This window comes from Echinops telfairi, unplaced genomic scaffold (genome assembly GCF_000313985.2).
Source record: "Echinops telfairi isolate 266 unplaced genomic scaffold, ASM31398v2 ScPeMD7_7425;HRSCAF=8463, whole genome shotgun sequence".
NCBI classification, from domain to species: domain Eukaryota; kingdom Metazoa; phylum Chordata; class Mammalia; order Afrosoricida; family Tenrecidae; genus Echinops; species Echinops telfairi.
The window spans coordinates 3,339,807-3,363,434 of NW_022111325.1; the positions used below are offsets into that span (position 1 = coordinate 3,339,807).

The 23,628-nt window shown below is 56.2% G+C and overlaps 1 protein-coding gene and 1 pseudogene across 1 annotated transcript; one reads left to right on the forward strand and one right to left on the reverse strand.

Annotated features, from left to right (window-relative positions):
- The first annotated feature begins 10,217 nt into the window (after positions 1-10,217).
- Positions 10,218-11,138, forward strand: LOC101646208 (annotated as a pseudogene).
- Positions 11,139-17,104: 5,966 nt separating this feature from the next.
- ISG20L2 (interferon stimulated exonuclease gene 20 like 2) lies at positions 17,105-23,402 on the reverse strand. The gene is made up of 4 exons (XM_004714715.2): positions 23,322-23,402; positions 21,711-22,528; positions 19,356-19,556; positions 17,105-17,980 (listed from the first exon to the last, which is right to left on the reverse strand). The coding sequence occupies exons 2-4, from the start codon at positions 22,410-22,412 to the stop codon at positions 17,867-17,869; spliced, it is 1,017 nt and encodes a 338-aa protein (XP_004714772.1). The 5' UTR covers positions 22,413-22,528; positions 23,322-23,402; the 3' UTR covers positions 17,105-17,866.
- Positions 23,403-23,628: the final 226 nt, after the last annotated feature.

The following is a 23,628-nucleotide window of genomic DNA, read 5'->3' on the forward strand; positions in this document are numbered from 1 at the left end:
CCGGGACAACCCCGAAGCAGACCAGGGCGCCCGCGCACGGGCAGCCTTTATACAGAGAGCGGCCCGCCCCAGCCCAGGACCGAGGTGGTGGCTCCGCCCCCTGCCCCGCCCCCGCCCCACCTTGGGGACCCTGCGCTCAGGCCCCGCTCTCCCATCTCCCCCCTGGCCTCTGGATCTCGCCCCCAGGCTGGACCCGGAGGGCTCGCTCGAGCGCCAGTGAGTGGATGGGACAAAGAGGCGGACGTTAACCGAGACTTGGAGCGTCCTGAGACCCGGAGGCTCTGGGGGACTCCGGAATTTGCACGGGGTGGGGGTGGGGGTCTTGCGTCCAGCTGCCCCGACTGCGGGGACGCGTCTCGCAGGTCCTCCGCCCCTCCCTAGTCTGCCTCAGTGAGCCCACCAGCGGGCCCGGGCGGGGACCGGACGACTAAGCCCAGGCGGCGGTGCTGGGTAGGGGCCGGCAGCCGCGTGGACTCCGAGGCCGCACCAGCTTCGCGCTCCCGCCGGGCAGCGGGGCGCGTGGGCGCGCGGGCCGGGCACCTGGCGGGGCGGCGGCGCCCCCTGCTGGAGCGACTCGGGGCCCCGCGGCGCCAGCCCTTCCCCACGGCTTTCCTTTCGGTCCGCGGGCCCCCGGAGACACGAGAAATCCTGCCTCCGAACGAACGAACGCCCGGAGCCGGCTTCCTAGGAAGGGTTAAGGCCGCGCCCGGGGGTGGGGGCGCGAGGCCGGGGAGGGCAGAGGGCACAGCCAATCATTTGACACCAGCTCTTTATGAAGGCCCTTTCCGCGTCCCTGCGGCCGCCAGACCCCGGAGGGGGTCTCAGTAGGCCGCGGGGCGGGAGGCGGCGACAAAGGCCCGGGCGCCCGGCAGCCACCTAGGTTGGATGGAGGCTAAGTGCCAGGAGAGGGGGCGGGGCGGGGTCTCAGGTGTCACCTCCTAGAGTCGTAAAAAAAAAAAAAGAGCGGAAGGACCGGCTTTGAAGTGGGAGATCAAAGGAGGGGGAGGGACACGGCTCCCGTCGGAGCCCCAGGTGGGAGGGGGCGAGACCCCGAGACAAAAAGAACAGGAATGAGGGTCAGGCGGGGGTCTCCGAGACCCGACGGGAGCCCCAAGGAGGCGGGTCCGGAGGGGCGCGGGCTCGCGCGGGACACAGCCTCTCTGGCAGGTCCAGCGCTGGGTGGGAGCCAGCTCCGGCCCGCTACCCTCGGCGGTGAACCGGCCCTGCGGGGCTCACTCCCCACCCCCCGCCGCAGCTCCTTCCCAGGTGGGGACCGAAAACCCTGCGTCAGGTCCTCGCCCGGTTCTCTCTGGGCCCTGGGCCCTCCCTGCCAGCGTGGCCAGGGGCGGAGACTCCACCCTCGAGGCCTGTCTGCAGCGCACCCCTTCCCCCTCCCTAGGAGTCTCGGTCACACCTCTCTCGGGGGCTCGCCCAGGAATTTGGGGCCCGGGAACGGGCCTGCCGGGGCAAAGGAGAGGGGCTGCAGGATTTGACCTGGGTGTTGAGAACTGGACTTTGGAGAGCTCTTCAATCAGGCCTCCGGGCTGTAGCGGGAAGACGGTTCTCTGAATAAAGGAATGGGCAGAAAGTGGGGGGAGGGATGATTCAATAAAGGCGTTGGGCTGAAAAGTGGAGGCGGATCACTGTGGAAAGAACTTCTTGATGGGGTCCCCAGCCTGGAGTAGCCAGTAAACTGCCAAGTCTGAAGATGCTTCAGTCTGGTGCAGAGATCCTGGTTTTGTGTGGGAGTGGTTCGTCGTTCAGCCGAGGGCTCCCGGAAAAGAGGGAAGCGGGTTAGGAGCTTGCCAAGGAAGGACAGACAGACAGAGGCAGAAGTGGGGAAGGGAGGGGGGACTTTAGGGGGGTGCTTAGGACCTGGGGCTGCAATCCCTGCCGGGCCTCCTCACCCCAGCCTGCTCCTGGCTCCAGGACTACACTGTAGGTAAAGGAAGGGGGGTTAGGTTTTGACAGTGGAATCAGGCTTCCAGCCAAAGGGATGAGGCGCGCCTGGGGGAGGGAACATGGGGGAAACCGGACTCCCCTCGGCCCTCCCTCACCCTCACAGCCTCTGCCCCTGCCTCTCCCACCCAGGGTTTTGTCCATCTCCAGTCCATTGCAGTCCTCTGCAGCCTCCTGCTCTACAGAAGGCCTCTTATTACGAGGGAGATGGGCCTGTGCAGGCCTGTGACTAAGGGTGGTAAAACCTCACCCAAAAGATGGTCACCAGGACGGTCGAGGGATCCAAAGCCTCCAGGGGGCAGGCTAGGAGGGACATGGGAAGGCCCTTGACCCTAGAACAGAGAGAGACAGGCTCCTAGGGACACAGAGGAGGCAGGAGCCAGAGAGCAGTGGGCTCCCAGGAGCGGGAGCGCGGATGCTTGGGCCCCACGCCCCTCCCTTCATTTCCCCACCGGCCAGCATTTCCAAAGAGTCAGAGGAAGACAAAGGGAAGTGGGGCTAGGAGGGGAATTCTTTCCAGATACAGTGTTTGCCGTTTGGCAGCTCTGAGCCCAGCTCCAGGCCAGCCAGCCGGCCAGCCGGCATCCCGAGCCTGGCTGAGGGAGCTGGATAGGGTCCCCAGCAGTGTGCCCTGCAGCTGGGCCCACGGAGCTCTCCCCAGCGGCCCTGGTAGCCCAGGGAGCAGGAGGGCATGGGGTTGCTGGGTGGGGGTGGCTCAGGGAGTCTGGAGACTACACCAAGGTGAAAGCTGAGCTGGCCAGGCGGGGGCGGGGAGGGGTGGGGGGAGCAGAGGTTGGGGGAGCACAGGAGGTTGGGGGAGCAAGGGGCAGGGGCCCTGGAACCAGGTGACAGGGTGGAGCTTCAGTCCGCATCAGCCACTCAGTCACAAACAACTGGCTTTAATTTCCCGCCGGGATCAATAAGGAGAAGGAATTTCCCAGTGTCGCTGGCCTTTTAATTATGACCAAATGTGTGGCAGATCTACCCAGGGCAACCCCTTCCCCCTCCCTAGGAGTCTCCTCACACCTCTGGGAGAGGGGGTGCTCTCCCAGGAATTTTGAGACTCCAGTGGAGGCAGGGGTGAGGTTGGCGAGAGGAGGGTGGTGGGGATGCATGCTGTGAGGCTGAGTGTGGAGAGTGGGGGAAAGATGGAGTGTTCTGGAAGGAACTTTCCGGAACTTTGTTCCCACTGCACCGTGGCTCAGAGGAAAAGAGGTGGTTTTGCACCAGGAGGAATGGAGATGAGTTTCTAGAAGGTGGGGTGTGTGTGTGTGTGTCTGAGTGGAGGTGGATTGATGTGTTACTGAGAGAGGAATCCAAGGGACTTGGGAGGGAACACTCCCCCCATTCCTCTTTATCACCCCTTCCCAGGCTGAGTGGGAAGGAGAGACCAGCCAGTCCAGCCACTCCCTGAGGAGGAAAGGGATGGTGGGATGAGGGGAATGGGTGAGTCATGAACCCCTACCCTCACTCTCACCCCCAACCGGGACCAAGGAGTTTCCTGGCCAAATCCAGCATTTGCAGAAGAGCCCCACCCTGAGCAGTGTTGTTGCATCTGCTGGGTCAGAGGGTTTCTTGGCTGGGAGTCACAGAGAAATTAAACCCAGGTGGGACAGGACACCTGGATCTCTGCCACCCAGTACAGAGCTAGAAGAGAAGGCAGACCCTGGGAAAGAAAGGGTGAGGGCTGCCCCTTGCCCTCCCTGAGCCCCTCAGCACAGCTTGGTCCCATCAGGACAGAGAGATGACGTGATGCTCTGGTGCTGTCTGGCTCCCTGGGCTCAGAGACTCAGTCCTTTCCAGGCTCGGAATCTCTCCAAATGCAATTTCCATGGTAACAGGAGGGGTGCGTGTAAGCAGGGGAAGATCGAGCGAATCTCTAGGAATGGGTCTTGACATCTAGAAGGTAGAAATGTTGGGGTGCAGGGCGGAGATCCTGAAACCTAGGGGAAGCGCAGGCAGAGAAGCCTGGAGAGAGGGACAGCTGGGTCCCAGGAGCCGGCCCCAGGTGCGGCAAAGGGAAGCAGGTGTGGTCCAGGAGGCTAGACCTTAGGGCAGGAGGAGAGGGCTATGAGATCAGGAGGGATTGCAGTTAGACCGGGAGAGGATCTGCCCTGCACCCCAGCATCCAGGCGACGCCCCTGTTGTTCTTGGCTCTGCACCTCTCTTCCAGCTCCAGCTGCCAACGCTCTCCTCAGGGCTGGGCCCGGCTGAGCCGAGGGAGGGAGGAGATGGGCATGCACTGACCGAGGACCTGTTCTGACCACATCTCTGCACCTCTGGAGAGGCCCCTGGCTCTGCTTGGCCTTCTCAGGAGCCAGCACAGGGTGTGGGAAGCTACTGAGGAGTCTGGAGACCCTGCAGAGGGGCAGCTAGCGGCCTCACTAGCCCTTTTCATCTTGGTCCTTGTGCGTTGGCGCAGTCTGGTGCTTCTGGCCAACCTGGCGCAGGGAGGAATCTCCTTCGCTTCTGTTTCTCTTCCTCCTTCGAAGACACCAAGGTGGTCCTCCTGTGGCCCTGTTGGTGGCAGCTGCCACCATCTGAAAGTGGGCAGGCCTGGGCCTGACCCTGGCCAGCTGTGGCTTCCTTCTCTCCGTTCCCTAAAGGAATTCCTCCATGGCAGTGCCGGAGGGAGAGGTCAGTCAGCACCATGACACCGCGCCCCCCAACCCCCAGTTAAATGCCCTTTGGCTTTTATGATCTAGTTACTAGGACCAGGCACCTCTGCTATGTGTACCCCCTGCCCTGTCCCTTAACCCCTGGCAGCTCAGCGTAGGAGGAAGGAGGCTGAAGCTGCGACAAATTCTGCAGGCTGAACACCTGGGTTTGTTCCGCACCTGGGGAAAGTGACCTGCTCTGGGAAAGATAAACAGCTCACACGCACCCTCTCAAGGCCTGGGAACCCAAGCCATCTATCCTGTGGATGCCTCCTCGCTCACCCTCTGATGATGGAAGATGCAAGGGAGATGCCTTCGGAGGACTCCTTCCCGCCCCACATCCAGGTGATCTGGAGCCCCGTGGCATTGTGGGTGATGTGTCATCTTCTGGGAACCAAAGGTGCTCCATGTTTTCCCGGAGCCCACCCTGTACAGTTCTTCCCCAAGGCGGACCCTGTAAAAAGTTCTGCACAAACAGGAGAGAATGGGCTTCTGTCAGAAACAGCGAACCAAGGGCAGTGAGTGGCCACCCCCAAGGAGAGCCAGGACGAACATGACCACCTGGAGCCCCGTGATGCCGATCGATCAAGTAGACCTCAGCCTGTATTTCCCACCCCTGAGGGGCCAAGTCCATTCCTCCTTTCTGTACGGTATATAAGGGCACTGGTCCCTGAGCTCAGGGTTGATGATGCGTGGTATAGCCTCAGCCCAGGCTGATAGGCTAAACTGCCTTAGCCCGGCTTTACCCAGGCGAGAAATAAACTTTGCTGTTTGCAACCCACCTGGTCTCGTGACTGACTTGAGTCTCTTCTCTTGACCTTACAGTCAGCAGTTCGAACCCACCCGTGGCTCTGAAGGGAAAAGATGAGGCTTTCTATTTTTGTAAGGATGTACAGTCTCAGAAACCCACAGGGGCAGTTCTACTCTGCCCTCTGGGGTCTCCATGAGTCAGAATTGACTGGCTGACCAGGAGGGTTTGGGAGATTCTGGAGGGGGAAGAGATCAGGGTGTCTGGTGAGTAGTATGTCCCCTCTCTCTGATCTCCGAAAGGAAAGAGCCAGGAGAGGGGGGAGAAAGGCCAGGCCCCAGAGGTAAGGAGGAGGTTCAGTGTACCCTGGTCTGGGCAGAGTAGAACTGCCCTGGTGGGTTTCTGAGGCTGGACAGGGGTAGAAAGGGTTTTGGATTCACTATCCCTGATGACAAGTAAAGGGCTAGTGGGGCAGGGAAGAGGCAGCTCCCCTGGGTAGCACTCCTCTCTGGGGCTCCTAATGCTCCCTGTCCTTCCTCCCTAGCCCTCAAATGAGGTTTGTCTCCAGACAATGGCACCTAATAATCCAGCTGCCTGGCTTTCCCATCTATAACCAGCTGCCCTCAGGGCTCCCGAGAGGCTAGTGGCCACGGAATTGGATAACAAGGACCAGCTTCCAGGGCCCTTCCTGCTCACACAGGACTCAGGTCAGGTCGGGTTGCCCCATAACCCTTTGGGCTAATGGGCCAGACACTCAGGAGACAGAGTCAGAGGTGCAGGGGATTGGAACAGAGTAAGGGAGGGCCCCGGAGCCCTGATTCCTGGATCCTGCCCCCACTCCCCACCCTGAGCCGGCAGGGAATTAAGCCAGGATCCAAGAGTTCAGAGTCTGGCCCCTTAGGCTAGGACTTTGTCCTCCCAATGACCCCCCACCCCCACCCTTCCTGATAGCCAGCTAGAGAGATGGGCAGGCGGTGGGGGAGGCCAAAGACTGACCCAGGGCTGATGGCTTTCTCTAGGAAGCAAGGGCAAAATGGGAAAAAGCTGTGTGAGGTGGGAAGCTCTGATTTCCTTTCCCCTGCAGGCCCTGGCTCTGGAATATGTTAGCTGTCAGAGGAGAGGCTGCACAGACCCCTCCCCAACATCCCTACGCAACCCACCACTGAGGCCCCCAGCCTGCCTGGACCCCCGGGGGGACACTGAGGCTGAGGAGGCACCCTGGCTCTCCCAACCCAGGGCAAGGTGTTGGGGCTTGGGGATCCACAGGAACAAGTCCCCGGGGAATCAAAGGAGCCAGCAGCTCCTGGATTGCACAGCTGCCAAGCTTCCCATCATGGTCTCACACCTCCCAAATCCCGAGCTCGAGCAAGCACAGCTCTGCCACAGCCAGCGCCAGCTTTCCAGATGGGGATTTGGGGAGAGTCAGCCTTCCCACCGGCTCCTGGCAGTTGGCCTGGGGAGCCACGCCCTGCGCTCCCTTCAGACCATTTGTGGTGCTTGTGGCCCCTGTGGAGCAAAACCCAAAGCCCCCACCCACTGCCATCAAGTCGATTGGGAGTCAGCGACTAGACAAAGCAAATGAACTGAACTGCCACTGAGTCGATGCCAGCTCATAGCTCTTGGGGGTCCTTAGGGTGCCCATCTCTATCGGAGCAGACAGCCTCCTCCCCCTCCCATGGAGCCGCTGGGGCCCACCAACACCAAAACCCCCACTGGGTTTCCAGGGTGTCCCCTCTCGCTGGGGAAGCAGATTCACTGCTTTCTTCACAGATTGGTAGGTGGTTTAGAGCTGCTGGCCTGCGAATGGGACCTTGCACCCCGTCCTCCCACCAGGGATCCTTTCCTTGGGCCAAGTCTCCTCTCACAGGCTCCCAACTCTGGGTGCTAGGCTCCCAGGAACCCAGGGGTGGATCCCGGGACTAGAAGAACAACCCTGCCTTGTGGTCAAGTAAGGCTGGGGCTGGATAGGACTGGGGAGCAGGGGGTGAAGGTATCCTCATCCCAGCAGGAAGCCACAGCAACTCTGCCCTTTCCCAGTCCTGGCCCCGCTGCTCCCCCACACCCAGCTCCACCCTCTTCTCCCGCTGAAAACCTTCCCAATTCTATCCACTCAGCCAGCCAGGCCCCCACCCGGGTCCCTGCCCCAGCCCCAGTGATGCCAGGCCGGATTAGCTGCCTGGGTGTGGGCGCCCTGGCCCTCTCCTACCACCCTGTGCAGGGCCAGCCTGCCTGCCTGCTTCCTCCTCTGGGTATGGTCTGGATTCTTCTCATGGAAACTTTCCAAAGAAGTAACTGAGCAGGATCCACCCGGTGAAGGGCCTGGCCTTGGGGAAGCTGCCTCTGGCCTTGGGGTGCCAGACAGTTTATGCTCCTGGTGTTCTGCTGTCAGGAGTCCCAGGTAAGGCCCCTGGCCTCCTGTGGGACATAATGGAGCTTACCCAGAGCCCACCGCATTGCAAGGGCTTTTACCTGTACTTCCGGTTTCAAAGCTGTGCTTTCACCCACCGGTCAACCCTGCGCATCCTTTGAGAGGGGATATGTAATGCAGAGGTTGTAGGAGAGGGGGAGAGAGAGAGAGAGAGAGAGAGAGAGCGGTTTCCTGAAGAATCTGTCATGGACAGACAAGCACCATAATCCTCTCCCAGGCGAAACCAAATTCCATTCTCAAGTGTTCATTGTCCTCTAGGAGGCAAGACCCATGCATATTAAAGAAGAAAAGAGAAGAAACAAAGTCAGCCCATCACCACAGCTAAGCGATGGGGGAACGTGGAACAAAGCCTTTGCAGTAGGTCACTAAGGTCAGGGGCCAGGCGGTGACGCTCCATGACACTTATCCCTTCATCCACAGGTACCGTACACGGACGAGGGGACTTCTGAAAAGTCCAAGAACTTTTCATCCCACTTTCCCACAGACGGTTTGCAGCCCTCTCAAAAAGCATACTTGATCGATTCCCCCTCCCTCATTGATTACTCCCCACGAGGAAGAAAGCCTCTCTAAGCCTCACAGGCCTCCAACAGCGTTGGAGCTCAGTAAAGATTTGAACGACCGAATGAAACATAAATGAACAAGTCTTCAGCCGAAGCTGAGCAACTACTCAATGGGGCATATGGAATTCTGCCTCCTCTCATTTGTTAGAGGAGCCCTGGTGGCCCAGTGGCTACACTACAAGGTCAGCAGTTCGAACCCCCCAGCAGCTCCACGGAAGAAATACGAGGCTTTCGACTCCCATGAAGAGTTGCCATCTGGGAACCTCACAGGGGCAGACCTACCCTGTGCTATAGGGTCACTCTGAGTCTATGCAGCTCGATGGCAGTGAGTTTCCTCTGGTTCTTGTCTGTTGGGGATTTAATCGTCTCTTTTGTGCATCAGACGGGTACTTTGAAATAAGTAATGCCCCAGCCTTGGCTGAGCTTATAGACACTTGCTGGGTGGACTCAGAACTATGCCTACTGCTCACTGGTTTGACCTGTGCCTCCACCCCATCCCCCTTTCAAATAACTCCTCAGCCCATGCTGAGCTGAGGCTCATGCCAAGTCCCTCGTCCATCTCCTGACCTCTTGTCTGCTGCAGATGGAGCCCGAGGGCCCAGTCTTCCTCGGCTCCCATTGCGGCAGCAACCTGGGGGCCTCCATTGAGTCCCCTGCCAGTTCCCCACTCCTGGCATCGCATTTCGGCCTCTCTAGGACCACCCCGTGTCCTCCTGTTGCAGCCTGTGCACCCTTCACCATGGTAACGCTCCTCCTCTGTTTGTGCTGCCTTGTGATGCTATGGGGGAGGGACTGGTGGGAACTGCAACCTTGCTCAGCAGTCCGACCTCATGCTCTTGGTCTTTTGCTCTCCCAGTCTTGCCAGTGGCTTCTTGTTAAAAACAAAAACTGGTGGGGGATGGTGGGGAGGCTCTGACGTCCTCTGACATCCCAGGAGGGAGAGTCAGCATCAGCGGCAGCACAAGGCTTATTCCTTGTGAAACAGAAGTCTGACACACTTCCTCTCGCCAAAGTTTTTTTTTTTAAACCAATTCTGACACCATCTTTCTGTTGACAGCACTCTGTACTTGTCTGCTGGGTTCCATAACTTGTTACAACAGTGACGGTGACGCAGAACTGAGACAATAGTCATGATTAATGGGTTCTTAGGTAAACTATAACAGGTTACAACTCAGGATCAGAAACAACTCAGGGATCAGAACAAAAAGTCCTATCATTGTGAATGAGGGGGGAGTGCGGAGTGGAGACCCAAAGCCCATTTGTAGGCCACTGGACATCCCCTTACGGAAGGGTCTTGGGGAGGAGATGCCAGTCAGGGTGCAATTTGGCAACGATGAAACATACAACGTTCCTCTAGTTCCTAAATGCCCCCCCCACCCACTATCATGACACGAATTCTACCTTGCAAGTCTGGCTAGACCAGAGGATGTACACTGGTACAGATAGGAACTGAAAACACAGGGAATCCAGGGTGGATGATCCCTTCAGGACCAGTGGTGTGAGTGGCGATACTGGGAGGGTAGAGGGAGGGGGGGTTGGAAAGGGGGAACCGATTACAAGGATCTACATATAACCTCCTCCCTGGGGGATGGACAACAGAAAAGTGGGTGAAGGGAGACGTTGGGCAGTGCAAGATATGACAAAATAATAATTTATAAATTATCAAAGGTTCATGAGGGAGTGGGGAGCGGGGAGGGAGGGGGAAAATGAGGAACAGATGCCAGGGGCTTGGATGGAGAGCAAATGTTTTGAGAATGATGAGGGCAATGAATGTACAAATGTGCTTTATACAATTTATGTATGTATGGATTGTGATCAGAGTTAAATGAGCCCCTAATAAAACGATTGGGCCGTGGGCTTCACGAATGAGGTCTGCTGGCCTGGCTCGACTGCATGGGCTCATTTGAGACGTACAAGCCCTCTGGGCTAAACTGGAAGCTCCTGTGAGACACCGTGGAGACGCAGCTTTTGAAAGGTCTCAATGCTGGGACGCCGCCTGCCCCAGAACAGCTTGTTCGCTTCCTCCTGGGCCCCATGGAAGGCAGTGAGGAGAAGGAACTGACCCTCACAGCCAGTAGTGTGCCCAGCCTTATCAACCGTCCTCTGGTGTGCGGACCACAGTTCACCAGTCTGAAGGTTGGTGTTGGACACCAGCTGGATGCGGAGGCTTCTGGGGTTCTGTGCTCGGTGTGGGACAGGGATGCAGGCTCCTCACCGACATGTACAACGCTTATCTCACCAAGGGTTACACAGTGCGGGGCCTCCTGGGCAGAGCCACAGAGGACTTTGGTGCAGATGGTCAGCTGGTGGAGAAGATGACGTTTGACCACGTGACCAGAGAGAAGCTGGACCGAATCCTGGCAATGATCCAAGGCTCCCATCAGAAGGCCCTGGTGATGTACTCTAACCTCGACCTGAAGACCCAGGAGGCCTACGAGATGGCTGTGAGCAGCTTCATCCAGCCCATGGACAAGTCCCCCATGCAGATCACCAGCATCCAGTGCCTCCACTTTGCACCCCTCAAATTCCTCTTAGAGGTTCGGTACATGCATGAGACTCAGAAGCAGCTCTGGAAGCTGGTGCATGAGATCGGCCGGGAGCTGAAGACCGCCGCAGTCTGTTCCCAAGTGGGGCGCACGAGAGACAGCCTCTTCACGCTGGACGATGCTCTGCTGAGGACCCAGTGGGGCCTACACAGCATCCAGGATGCCATCCGGGCTGCAATCCCCCGGGGGGCAATGGAGCTGGAGGAGAGTTTGAAGGCACCCAGCAGCTCCTCTTTCTAGCCCGGCCCTGAGACCCCACAGGGCCCAACTCCACCTGGGGCTATAGCCCTGGGAGGGCAGCGAGTGAGGCTGTGGGCGGCTGAAGGCTGAGAGACCTGCTTGTGAACCCGAACTGATGGCTGTGCAGGAAGTAAGTGGGAGGAGGGGCCGCTTTTCTACCTGTGATGTAAAACTGTAGGGTTGTGAGAGGAAGGATGGAGAGACCTGACACACACCTCCTCAGTCAGGTGTCATAACTCCTGTTGCAACGTTCCCTGGACATGATGTGGTGAAAACGGCACTTCACCTCTGGGGTAGTCTCCTGATAACCCTGACTTGTCTCATGATGAGAAAAACAGACCTGGACCACCCCCACCCCCGCCCCCACCAGGATTATCTAAACCAAGGGACATCTGAGAAACCGCCCAGCCGAGGTGGGTGGGTGCCTGCAAGGACATGCTTATGCATGATGTAACCTGGTGTCCTGAGAGGCAGCCTGGGACAAAGACCGGGCATTGGGTCAAACGAAGGCTCTCTGAATAAAGTCTGGACTTGGCTTAACATAAAAAAACAGAAAAGGTTAAAAAACAAAAAGAAACAACTCAGGGTAGTTTTTCAGTCAGCTGTCCTTATAAGCAGCCACTTGAGCCAGCCTAGCCCTGCCCTGCTCTGGCAAGCTTCGCAAACCTCTTTAACGCTACCAGATAAGTGATCAGAGGCACCCTATTCCACCAATTAGCTATGTTCCCAAGGTGCCCAGCTCTCTAGCTCTGTGGGTCAGCAAATCTAATTTCGCCAAGTGCTTGGAAGCACCCACTCAACCAGCAAGCCCACTGTGCTGTCTCACACTGGTCTGTTACTTCTTTACCACTGGTTCTCCCATACGCTTTGGTATTACAGCTCTCTCCTGGGCCCAAGAGTTTCTCACTACAGGGATCCTGAGGCCAAAGGACATACACACTGCATTCTGAGCTTTGCTCTCTGCCTCTGCCAGCCCCTGGGTTGGCTCATTTTGAGTCTAGCAGGATGGAAAAACTGACCAGCCCCTCAGTAAAGTTCCATACACCTTATTTGCATGCTCCTATCCCTCTAAGGGTGTCATGTGCCTTATATGCATTTTTCGTATGTTTGTAATTGCATTATTAGCAAGCTGTCCAGTCCCCTTGGTAGGCCACAGCACCTCGTTTGCATAGCCCCACCTTATTTGGTGGCTCTTGCAAGACCATGACGCAAAAAGGCCATACCCCTTGCACTGCCCTCACTCTCCTTTCTGTCCCAGAAGACAAGGTGGCCCTGTGCTGACAAAGGCTAAGCCTGGGAAGCCATCTCCCCTACTCTTTGGGGACCTATTAGGGCATTCACCTCCCTCCCGGCTACCCTGCCCTAGACCGACACCATCCCTCAGCATCTAATTTATATCTCTCTCCTTGGAGTTGCCTTCATCTGCATCCCTTCAGAGCCACGCACACCCACGCTCTCCTTTCTTAACTCTAATTTATTCAACCTCTTTCCCCGCTCCGGACAGATGAGGGGCACTGCCTGCTGCAGCAGCTCTCCTCCGTCCCAGTCTCCTCGGTTTTCTTCTTACCTACCTGGTAGCTCTCTTAGAGAGCTCTTTTCCCACCAGCAGCCTGTACGTCCTGGTATTTCCCAAGATTCTGATCCTGACCTTCTTTTCTTCTTCTATACCCTCCCAGGACGGCGGCATCCCAATCCAGGCTTCTGTCCATTGTTACACTGTGTGCCCTAAGCCTATTTCCAGGCCCAGGTCTCTTTACTCCATTAAGCTCCACTTTGGTTATCCACCTGCTGACTTGGTATCTCAAGAATCTTCAGGCAGACTCACTCACTCACTCTCTCACTCACTCACTCACCACTCACTCACTCACTCTCTCAATCACTCACTCACTCATTCAATCTCATTCACTCACTCACACTCACTCACTCTAATTCACTCACTCTCTCCCTCTCATTCACTCTCACACCCTCTCATTCGCTCACTCACTCACTCACTCACTCTCATTCACTGATTCACTCACTCTCTCATTCACTCACTCTCTAACTCACTCACTCACTCACTCAATCACTCTCTCACTGACTCACCATCTCACTCACCCTCTCACTCACTCACTCTCTCACACTCACTCTCTTAAAAAAAAAAAAAAAAAAACAATCTTCAGGCAGCTCAAAATCAACTCAATCAAAATCCACTAGCCCATCTTCCCCTCATCCCCCTCTTCATCTTGGCAAATGGCACCACTACAACCTACTTAACCGAATCCAAAAAACAAAGTCTTTACCCCCTTGCCCTGACCTCTAAGGACTATTGATTCTAACATCCCCCTGATACTCTTCAGCATCTTCCCACGCCATTGGCCCATTCAATTTATCTCAGTAGACTCACTCCTCTCCTGGTCTCCTCTAATCCAGCGTCATCTTTCTGTAATCAAAATCTGATCGCATGCCACTCCTATCAGTGACTCTGGACAGCACTTGATGGGTACCCCGGGCGCTGAGATTAGTTTACTGCTTTCCCTTCTTCAGGGTGCTTGCAAGCAAAGAAGGGGCAGAGACAAGGGTCCGTTTTCCTCCCAGCTAGCACAAAGCAGGTGCTTAGGAAATATTTGGGTGGAAGGGTTCCAAATCTCTCCAGGTGCCACTTGGATGTGCTAACAGCAGAGCAGGGCAGTGGTTAAGGTAGGCAGACCTGGCAGGTCCGAATGGCAGCATCACCAACTTCCTTCCAGCTGGTTCACCTGGATGGCTTCTTCCCTTCCGTCAGCCTCACTCTCAGCTGTGAGTTAATACCACCTCCCTCACAGAGAATGAGGCGATCCACAGAAAGGGCTTCACAGAGGAAGCCAAGCAGCCAAACCCACTTGCCATCAGACTGATTCCTGCTCATGGCAGCCTGAGTGCCCCACTGGGTCTCGGAGGCGGAGTTCTTCTAAGATGACTGCCAGGCCTCTCTTCCAACCACTCTGGTGGGTCGTAATGGCCAAACCTTTTGGTTAGTCGCCAACCACTTCACCACGTGCATCCCCTAAGGCAGCAGTTCTCAAACTGCGGGTCGAGACCCTTTTGGGGGTCAAACGTCCCTTTCACAGGGGTCACCTGATTCATAACAGCAGCAAAATTAGTTATGGGCGATGTAAGATATGAAAATAATTATAACTTATCAAGGGTTCATAAGGGAGGGTGGGGAGGGGAGAGAAAGAAATGGGGAGCTGATATCAGAGGCTCAAGTGGGAAGAGAATGCTTTGAAAATGATGGCGGCATATGTACAAGTGTACGTGACGCACTGGATGAATGTATGGATTGTGATAAGGCGTAAAAGCCCCCAATAAAAGCATTTTTAAAAATTAGTTATTAAGTAGCAATGGAAATAATTTTATGGTGGGGGGGTCACAACACAAGGAACTGTATGAAAGGGTTGCGGCATGAGGAGGGCTGAGAACCACTGCCCTAAGGGGCTCCTAGCTCAAAGGAGTGCTCAGCAAACAGTTGCAACTATCCAGTGAAGCCTGCAGGTTAGAAAGATTCCCAGGATGCCGCTGCTCCGCCTAGTCACAAATTTAGTCAATGGCAAAAAAGGAAAGCTGGAACCCAGTCTTAATCCCAGGTGACTTGCTGCTAATCCGCCAGCTGTTGGGTAGCAAGAGACTAAGTGAAAGTGTGGGGGATCACGGATGCACCTGGATGTGGCTGAGGGTTTGCCTCTCTCCACTTGAACTTGGGCTAATGTGCCCTAGGGCAGGTGCATAATTACAGGATTGTTGAGCTTCCCTGTCGTTCAGTGTCTTCATTTGTTACAACTAATTATCGAATCGGTCCTCCTGGGAGCCTTCTATGGCTCGGTGGTCCTAAGGCAGTGGTTCTCAACCTTCCTCGTGCTGTGAACCTTTCATACAGTTCCTCATGTGGTGGTGATCCCGCCAACCATAACGTTATTTTGGTTGCTGCTTCCTCACTGTAATTTTGCTACTGTGATGAACCAGGCAACCCAACCCCTGTGAGAGGGTCATTTGACGCCCAAAGGGGTCACGAACCACAGATTGAGAATTGCTCTAAAGGGTGGAAACGGGAGGGCGGGGAGGTGATCACTGAAATCTCCAGTCCCTGGCCAGAGAGAGAGAAAGAGAGAGAGAGAGAGAGACAGCCTGTGAAAGGAGGTTCAGATAGCCTGAGGAGGTCCAGAGCCAGAGCCAGGGGGCTGGTTCTCACACCCTTTGCCCTTCCCCTTCTCACCTGCAGCAGGGGGTCTCTCAGCGTTAGAAAACATAATTGTGCTGGGGGAAAGAATGGTGATTAGCAAGAGATTGTGTTCTGTGCACATAGAGTACCTTCCCTGGAAGACAAAGCCAGATTCAGACAGTAACATCTGGTGAGGTGAGGCTGCGGAGTGGGTTCCGACCCACAGCGACTCGGTACCACAGAACGAAACACCGCCCCGCCCTGCGCCAGCCTCCCAATGCGATGTTCCAGTCCACCGTGGCAGCCACTGTGCCAATCCACCTTGTCCATCTTGCCTCTTCCCCGCTGCCCCTCCACTTCACCCAGACAGAACACGCAGTGGTGCTCAGCCAGCAGCAGGTGGAGAAGCCGGGGGAACCTTGGGGCCCTCCAAGGTCCCTTCCGAAGTGGGCTGGGCTCTGACCAGAAAGTGCACTGAGGGAACAGTAAGGCCCGCTGGGCTGGCAGGGCTGCTCTGGTCTCCCAGTTCTCGGTGAGTGAAGGCAAGGCTGAGCACTCTACGTGAACCGTGAGGCCAGGTGCCTTTCCTGATGGGAGTGTAGGGTGAGGGTCGGGTGGAGCATGAAGCCAGCTGGGTCTTTACCAAGGGCCACAAAGCCAGGTTGTTTCAGCCAACAGGGACCTAAGAACAGAACCCAACCTAGACGTTTCCAGTTGTCTTCCTGCTGGACTGCGAACAACTGGAGAGAGTGTGCTTTCGCTGCACTCCCACTTCTGGGTCGGAATGTGGCACCTCTTTGTGAGCAGTCATGAACAATGCATGTTGGGAACCAACGTGCTCAGCGCTGCCCGGGCCAGCAGACCGTGAGGTGCATGGCCTGGCGGTGGCGAGGCCATGTTTGGGGTCTGGTCTGTCTGCAGGAAGTGCCTCCGTACACAGCCGGAACCGTGACTGGCCCTGGAAGCCGACCAGCTACTCCACGGGGCCGAGTCCTGATGTTACACGGAACCTGCACTCTCTCCCAACAGCGAGCAGGGAGCCTGGACACCAGGCCAGAGCAGTGACTCACCTACAGCCAGGGTGGTGTCACCAAGTGCCTGCCATCCTCCGCAGTCCCTCTGATTCATTCTCATTGCACAACGCTCTTGTGTGCGGGTGTTTGTGTGGCGTGGGGTGTCACTCTGGGTGTGTGCACCGGGTCGTGGTAGGGACGAGGACAATGCACTGTGGGAAAGTGAGAACTGGGAAGAGCGTATGCAAATTCTCCACACTCATATTTAAGGAGTCTGGGAGGCCGAGACTCGCGGAGGGAGGCCTTCACGTTTGTGGGTTGGAGATAAGTCTGTCACATTCTCCTAACTAAAAGTTATTTCCCACGGCATCCCCCGTAATAATGCCATGTCCCCTGCCTGTTATGTGCGTGTATGATGTAGCCTGCATGTCCCAGATTATGTAAGCCTGTTGAGAATACATTTCCTCTTTCTCAATCCTGTCATCGGAAGAAGTGAGTACCTGCATGTCTTGTCTGATGTCTCCTTAATTTACCCTTCAATTACAGTACCGCCCCTTAGGACCCATTCGGTTGTGGAGGATGGTCCCCCACAATGCACCAGAGCACAGGGGTTACACATAAAGGCTTGGGCAGTGCTTCTGGAAAGTTCAGAAGACAAAGACTTCAGTCAGTGCCACCCAGAGACTCCATGGACCCCCTTACAGGATTACGTCCCATAGAAGACCCGTGACCAAAGCTACTACACATGCCAGTAAAAATGCAACATCACACAATTGCGGTCCTATTATAAAAATTTATCAAAGGAATAAGTTTCTAGAGGCTTGCTTCAGCAAGGTAAAAAGATGACTAAGAACCCTTAAAATACTTTAAATTCATTTTTAACCTTAGAGAGGGACCTGACTGGAATGCACCCTTCGGAAGAGCTTGCTTTCTTAAGCGAGAGGGGCTGGTGTCTGTGCGCTGCACTATGCTGACCTCTACTGCTTGCAGTCCCAAGGAGAACCGGCCTCGCAGGGATGGGCCCTGGGAAGCCACAGCGGGAAGAACAGCAGCATGGGCCAGGGGCCAGGAGGAGACCCTGAGCTGAGAGCGCTGCCTCTGTGCTCCGGATGTGCCACCCAATTAATTCGTCACCCAAACCTGGGACCTCGGAGGGAGACGGTGCAGGTAACTACTCAGGGACAAGAGGCATCAGCTTGGGACATATGGCTACCCTAGAAATAAGGCAGTTGGGGAAATGACATTTCCGGTACGCCCTGCCCCGTGAATAGTCAAAAGGCTTGACTGGAGCAAAGCACCCTGGGACCTGTGGTTAGCACCATCCAAGAGGTAAACAGTGTAGGCTGGCGTGTGACACGCACGGCTCCCACCTGCACGGGCCACTTCACCAGACACAGAACACAGCACCGGAGGTGAGGTTTCAAAGGATATTAAGTCTGGGGAGCATGCCCAGCCCACCCAGGTGTGGAGCTGGCAGAGCCGTCTGTCTCTCTGCCGAGGTGCTGCTTCTGCCTCCCACATCACTAACGTTCCCGCTGCTCCTAGTCTTTGGGGGGATTCTGAGCCAGGTGTTGTTCCCACTCGACTTCAACCAGCTTATACAGCTCCATGGTGGCCTGGGCGTCTTCCACGGAGGAATGGCCACTTTTTCCAACCTGGACCAGGGACGAAGAGAAGAGGGTGAAGCAACCAGGCATTCTCTGGCCCTTGTTTCTATTCCTCTCTCTCTCTCTCTCTCTCTCTCTCTCTCACACACACACACACACACACACACACACACACGCTGCTTCTGTAGTTAGTGGGCTGCAAAGCTTGGACTCTGGCAAGGCCTGGCCTATCATGTAATTTCGGTGGTATTACTTCTTGTGATTACTTCTATCCTTTGACAATTTGTCTATATTCTGTGGAGATGGTTCACCACAGGTCAAATGCCCGAGTGTCTTCTTTCAGCTGCTTCCTCCCAAGAGCTCTTGGCTTTTGGCTCCTGGGGTCTGGGGGTCTATAAAGGCTGACGTGGGTCTACAACATGGAAATCCAACACAGGGAAGGTACGCCCTCCCAAGCACAGATAAAAGACAGCAGGAGGTCACCCTCTTTTTTAAAAAGCCTGGGAGGAATTAGTTTCAAGGCAGCCTTCCCTGTGATGGTCTCCAACTGTTACAAAGCTTCTCTGACTGGACATCTCCAGTCTTATCGCACCCCAACCTGCCACCCCACCCCACCCCAACTGAAATCCCTTCTTTAAATAAGCCTCTTGAGCCCCTGGGGCTCAACTTTCAGTCAAACAACAGACTGGGCAATACCATCAGGGAGGTAGGCCCTCCTTAGGTCAACCAACCATGTGAGAGCAGAAGGTCAGCCTCTGCCAGGGAAGGGGCTCAGGAAGGGGGTGGGGGAGATGTGAGGGCCAGTGGGATGGGAAACCTGGGAGGGAGGGGGAGGAGGCTGCTAGAGGGCAGCCTGAAATCCACATCCCCGCCCCATACCACCACCACCACCACCACCACCACAAGACGAGCTGCTGAAGGAAAACCATCTGCTCAGGACACGCTCCCCTGAAGCCCCGGGCCGAGGGGTCCTCCCCCTGCCCTGTCCCTTGATGGGTCTCGGTGTCCTTTCTGGGTCAGAAAAGTTCTTGAGAGACGGGAATGACAAGATGATGGAAATTTGCCCACAAGCTTTGGGAAGCCCCTATGTCCACACCCTCCCGCCAAGCAGGCCATCCTTCCTTGACCGCCCCACAGGTCCCTGCCCCACCCCACCCCCAATATCCTCCTTTCTTACTCAAGGTTGTTTATCCACCTAAGGTTTCTGTGTCCCTCTTTCTCCGAAGTACCCTTTGGGTTGGCACCTCATTTAGTTCCCAGAAAGCACTGTGCCGTATTGAGCTGGCATCCCTATTCCTGACTCACGGAAAGGGAGAGAAGACCGGCCCGGAGCTCTTCCCACCAGAACAGCCCACCTGGGTCTCTACACCCAGCCAACTCCGGGGCCAGGCAGCAACGAGGCAGAGACTGGGCAGCCGCTTACCTGAATGTCCCGGTTCAGCAGCTTCTGGGTGAGACGCTTCAGAGACACGGTGATATTCTCTGGACAGCCGGCCTTCTGGTTGAGGAGGGGGATGTGGGAGGTATCTCGGGTGAGAGCCTTGGGGTGGAAGTACTGCAGGGCTTTGAAGTCATTGTGGATGGCATGCCCCACCACGACCTTCCCTGCGAGTATCTTCAAGATCTGAAGTCGGGGCCAAAGAAAAGGTGGGGTGGACTCAACCCGTGAAGCTCCCATGTCCGAAAAGCTCATCCTGGAAATTTCCAACGTGTGACCCTGACTGGACTCGCAGTGCCACCTGCTATTTTCCTGCAAATGTCCACTCCAGTGGCTGAACCATGCCCGAAGTCACACAGCTCTGAAATGTGGCTACGTGGCCACCAGAAGGCTCTAGCCAGTCTCATGACACTGGCCTTGGACGTATAATCCGGAGGCAAAGAGGAGCTCCAGGAAGGGACTGGGGATTCTAAATTATATGCATAGATGGATATTGGTGTTTCAGAGACCTGTGCTTTCATCAAATTCTCAAAGGGTTTGTAAGCCACAGAAGAACCACTTCTGGACTGAGCCTCGGAGGGCCATGACCAGATCCCACACCTGCGTGACCCAAACGCCAGCCCTAGAGACCCCTGCTCACCACCACAGTGCACTGACTGGCTGGTCAGGCGCCAGGGCCACACTAGACTAGTCCCGAAGCCAAATGTCGTCATCGTTGTCGTGTTTCAGAAACGGAGTGCAGGAATGAGGTGACACTACCTGTGACGGCAATCATTCCCACAAGTGGGTTCCAAACAGGGTGTGGGCAATGGACACTGTCCTGGAATGAGTGCTGGGCCCCTCAAGGGGCCAGACCCAGCTGGATGCACTCAGCCCAATACCTGGGACTGAGCACCGTGCAAGTGCTTTATGGTGCATACTGGACACAGCGCCACCAACCAGCTATTCTGTTGCCGCCGACCACCTAGAGTCCACTGTCAACCACTTACATGTCCTTTATCCTGAGCACATGGTGCACGCTTACACTGTGCTCCCTACGGGGGAGATTTTCCTTCCAAGTCCTTCTCAAAACTTGGGCCACTGAGCCTCCCCCAGGACTGTGCTGGCTTATTAAGAATTCCTAGAAAAAGCGTGTCCAGAAATGGCAAAGACCGCGGAGCCTAAATGACAAAAAGCAGACCAAGTGTGCCCTCTGGAGGCCTTTCGGGGTCAGTAAGCTCCCCAGCCTCTGCCCTGTTCATTTGTGATGCTCTCAGTATCCAGCAGAGGGCTCTGCCATCTCTTTCACCACAGGCCACCTGGCCAGTTACACCTAACAGTCCAGTTCCTTCTGTCTACTACTATTCAGCCACCAACTGGTGCACTGACTGGCTGGTCAGGCGTCAGGGCCACACTAGACTAGTCCCGAAGCCAAATGTCGTCGTGTTTCAGAAACAGAGTGCAGGAAACCTTCTTTCTTTCCTCAGGCTAGGAAACTTTCTCCAACTCTCCACTCTCAATCCGAGGCTCTAACCCTACAAAACAAGACAAAACCACCCCAACTCACCACCCCCAGGTCGAGCCTGACTCACAGAGACCCTGTAGGGCAGGGTAGAAGAGTCCCTGGGGGTTTCTAAGACTGACTGCAGGAGAAAGCCTTGACTTCTCCCCAGCAGTGGTTCTCAACCTCCCCCATGCCGCCACCCTTTCATACAGTTCCTGATGTGTGATGACCCCCCAACCATAACATTATTTTCATTGCTACTTCATAACCATAATTTTGTTACTGTTATGAATGGGGTGCCCCCTGTGAAAGGGTGGTTCGACCCCCAAAGGGGTCGCGACCCACAGGTTGAGAACCGCTGCCAGAGTGGCTCCTGACCTTGCAGTTAGCAGCCCGATGCATAACCATTTTGCCACTAGACCCGTTAACTCTATGGAGCGGCTTTCCTGGTGGCCCTCAGCCCCACCGTGCTCGGTCCGGTTTCCCGGCTGACTGTTGTTTCTGGAGGCAGACTCCCACATCTCTGCATCTCTCTATGCAGTTGCCCAGATGCGGAGCAAGTGTAAGCGCCCCAGCACTCATGGGGATGGCGCGGGGTCAGGAAGCATCTCACTCGGGTGGGTGAGGTCACCAGTCAGCAGCCTCACGTCCCTGGAGGAAGTCTGCTACACCAGCTAATTCTAATGCTGCAGCCTTTCGTCACACGGCACCCCAACAAAAGCCTTCTCCATCATCTCCCCTTCTCCTAGAGTCCTCTGCTGCCTTCCCAAGCTGAGATAGTCTTTACTGACAAAAATGACTTGGCCCTCTGGCCTCACCTGCCTTGCTAACTCAGTTGGATGCCCTAGGCCCCTTACCTGGCTCTGGGCAATCTTGAAGGGTGTAGCATTCACCATGTGCTGCTTCCGGATCCCACTCCACCTGGTTCGGTAGTCCACGATGCGGCAGGGGGGCAGGATGTACTCATCGTACAGCACGTCACCATCATAGTTAACGATGCTACATCGAGCCAAGGAACTGACATGCCCCTTGGGCCCTGTGCCCACCATCTCACAGTCAACCGCCACCATCTTCCTGGGCTTCTCCTGAGACCCTCCAGACGCACTCTCGGGGTGTGTGTGAGTGGATTTCTGTGAGGCGTTCTTCTGGGAGAAAGCTAGGTGGCTCTTCACCTTTGGGAGGGCACTCTGAAACTCTCCCAGCAAGTCCACTGGAGCCGCAAGGGAACTGCCCTTCTGTGCAGGGGCAGGGGTCAGCCAAGGCACTCCAGCTTTCCTCTCCAGGGCCCGCTCGGCTCCGCTGCCAGAGGCAGCGGTCTTTCTCCTTTTGGGGGGAGGAAGGGCGCTCCAAGTGCCATCCACCTGCGGAGTCTCCTCTTCCTTTGGAGGGTCTACGTGCAACTTAGGCACCTTGCTGGAGGGCTGCTTCTTCTTATTCAGAATGCCTTTCCGTTCCAAGAGCCGCCGCTTCTTGACAAAGCGCCGGTGCTTGGAATTGCCCTCTGAAGTCTTTCGAGGAGGAGGTTCCCCAAAATCGAGGTTGAGGAGTAAGGTAGACATGAGGGCAGTGGGTGCTGGGAGAGCGGTTGGGGCAGAACTTACAGATGAGAGGTGAATGAGGGACTCATCCTTGGCTGAATCCCGTGGACCAGCATCGGAGGGGTTTGGAGGACAGCCTGGAGAAGAGAGTGATGCTGATAATTCGGCCCACGGGGGCCTGGAAGAAATGAGAAACCACAGAGCTTCAACAGCACACAAGGGAGGTGAGTTAGCCATCAGAGCTATGCAGGATGAAATGATGGCTGGGCTGAGCCGGGAGACCTGGATTCTAGGGAAGCCCGTGCCCCAGGATTCACTAACTACATGGCCTTAGGGAAGTCATTCCCCGTCTTTTGGAAGACCTGGCATAGCTTAAACTCTCGTCTGGAGAGCTAGACTCCAGAAACCAAACCAAACTCACCGCCACTCAGTCGACCCCAACTTACAGGGATCCTATTGAGCAGGACAGAACTGCCTCTGTGGATTTCTGCGGGCACAGAAAGCCTCTTTGCTCCGAGGAGTGGCTGGTGGTTCCGAATTGCTGTCTGCGGTTAGCAGCCCAAGGAGACATCGGCTCCGCCACCAGGGCAGCGGGAATAATAGGTGAGCTTTACAAAGCTTCGCCCACATAGGGAACGTCCAAATAGCGTGTAAAGCAGGGAACCACCAGGCCTAGATGACCTCTCGATTACCCAGCTATCCCAGAGCAGGCCCCAGGAATAGAGGGGCAGGCTCAGGGGCACGTTCCCTTGGGCGCCAGGCAGGGGTTGTTATCTTCACACGGACCTCAGCTAATCCTTCCTTCTCCTATCAAAGAACCCTTGACGCCACCCGTTAGCAGGCGTGTGGGCGGAAACCAGGCTCCAGGGGAGGACACTTTGACAGTTCCCGCCGCGGAAACCATCCCGAGGGGGCCCCGCGCTAGCATACCTCCTAGACAGGCTCCGCTAAGGGCGGAAGCGTCCGGAGCCGGATGCGGAAATCGGCGCGCATCGCCGAGGCCGGGGACGGCAGGCGCGCGGGTTGGAACGCACCGGGGGCCGGCGCCCGCGCGCCCGCAGCGCCCCGACCTCCGGGAGCGAGGCCAGGGATTCGGAGTGCGTGAGGATCGGCAGCGGCGGCGGCGGCGGCGGCGGCGTGGGAGGGGGCGGGGGTGGGATGCGCTCCCCGGCCCCTCTAGCCCCGTGGAGGTACAACTCGAAAGTGTAAGGAAGCCCCCACAAACAAGAACTGAGGT

Bases quoted from the DNA above. Each gene is read 5' to 3' on its own strand.
- ISG20L2 (XM_004714715.2), bottom strand. From the start codon at position 22,412: ATGTCTACCTTACTCCTCAACCTCGATTTTGGGGAACCTCCTCCTCGA. The intron at 19,557-21,710 runs GTAAGGGGCCTA...CCCCGACTTCAG, and splicing joins TCAAGATTGCCCAGAGCCAG to ATCTTGAAGATACTCGCAGG. The intron at 17,981-19,355 runs GTAAGCGGCTGC...TCCCTGGTCCAG, and splicing joins TGCTGAACCGGGACATTCAG to GTTGGAAAAAGTGGCCATTC.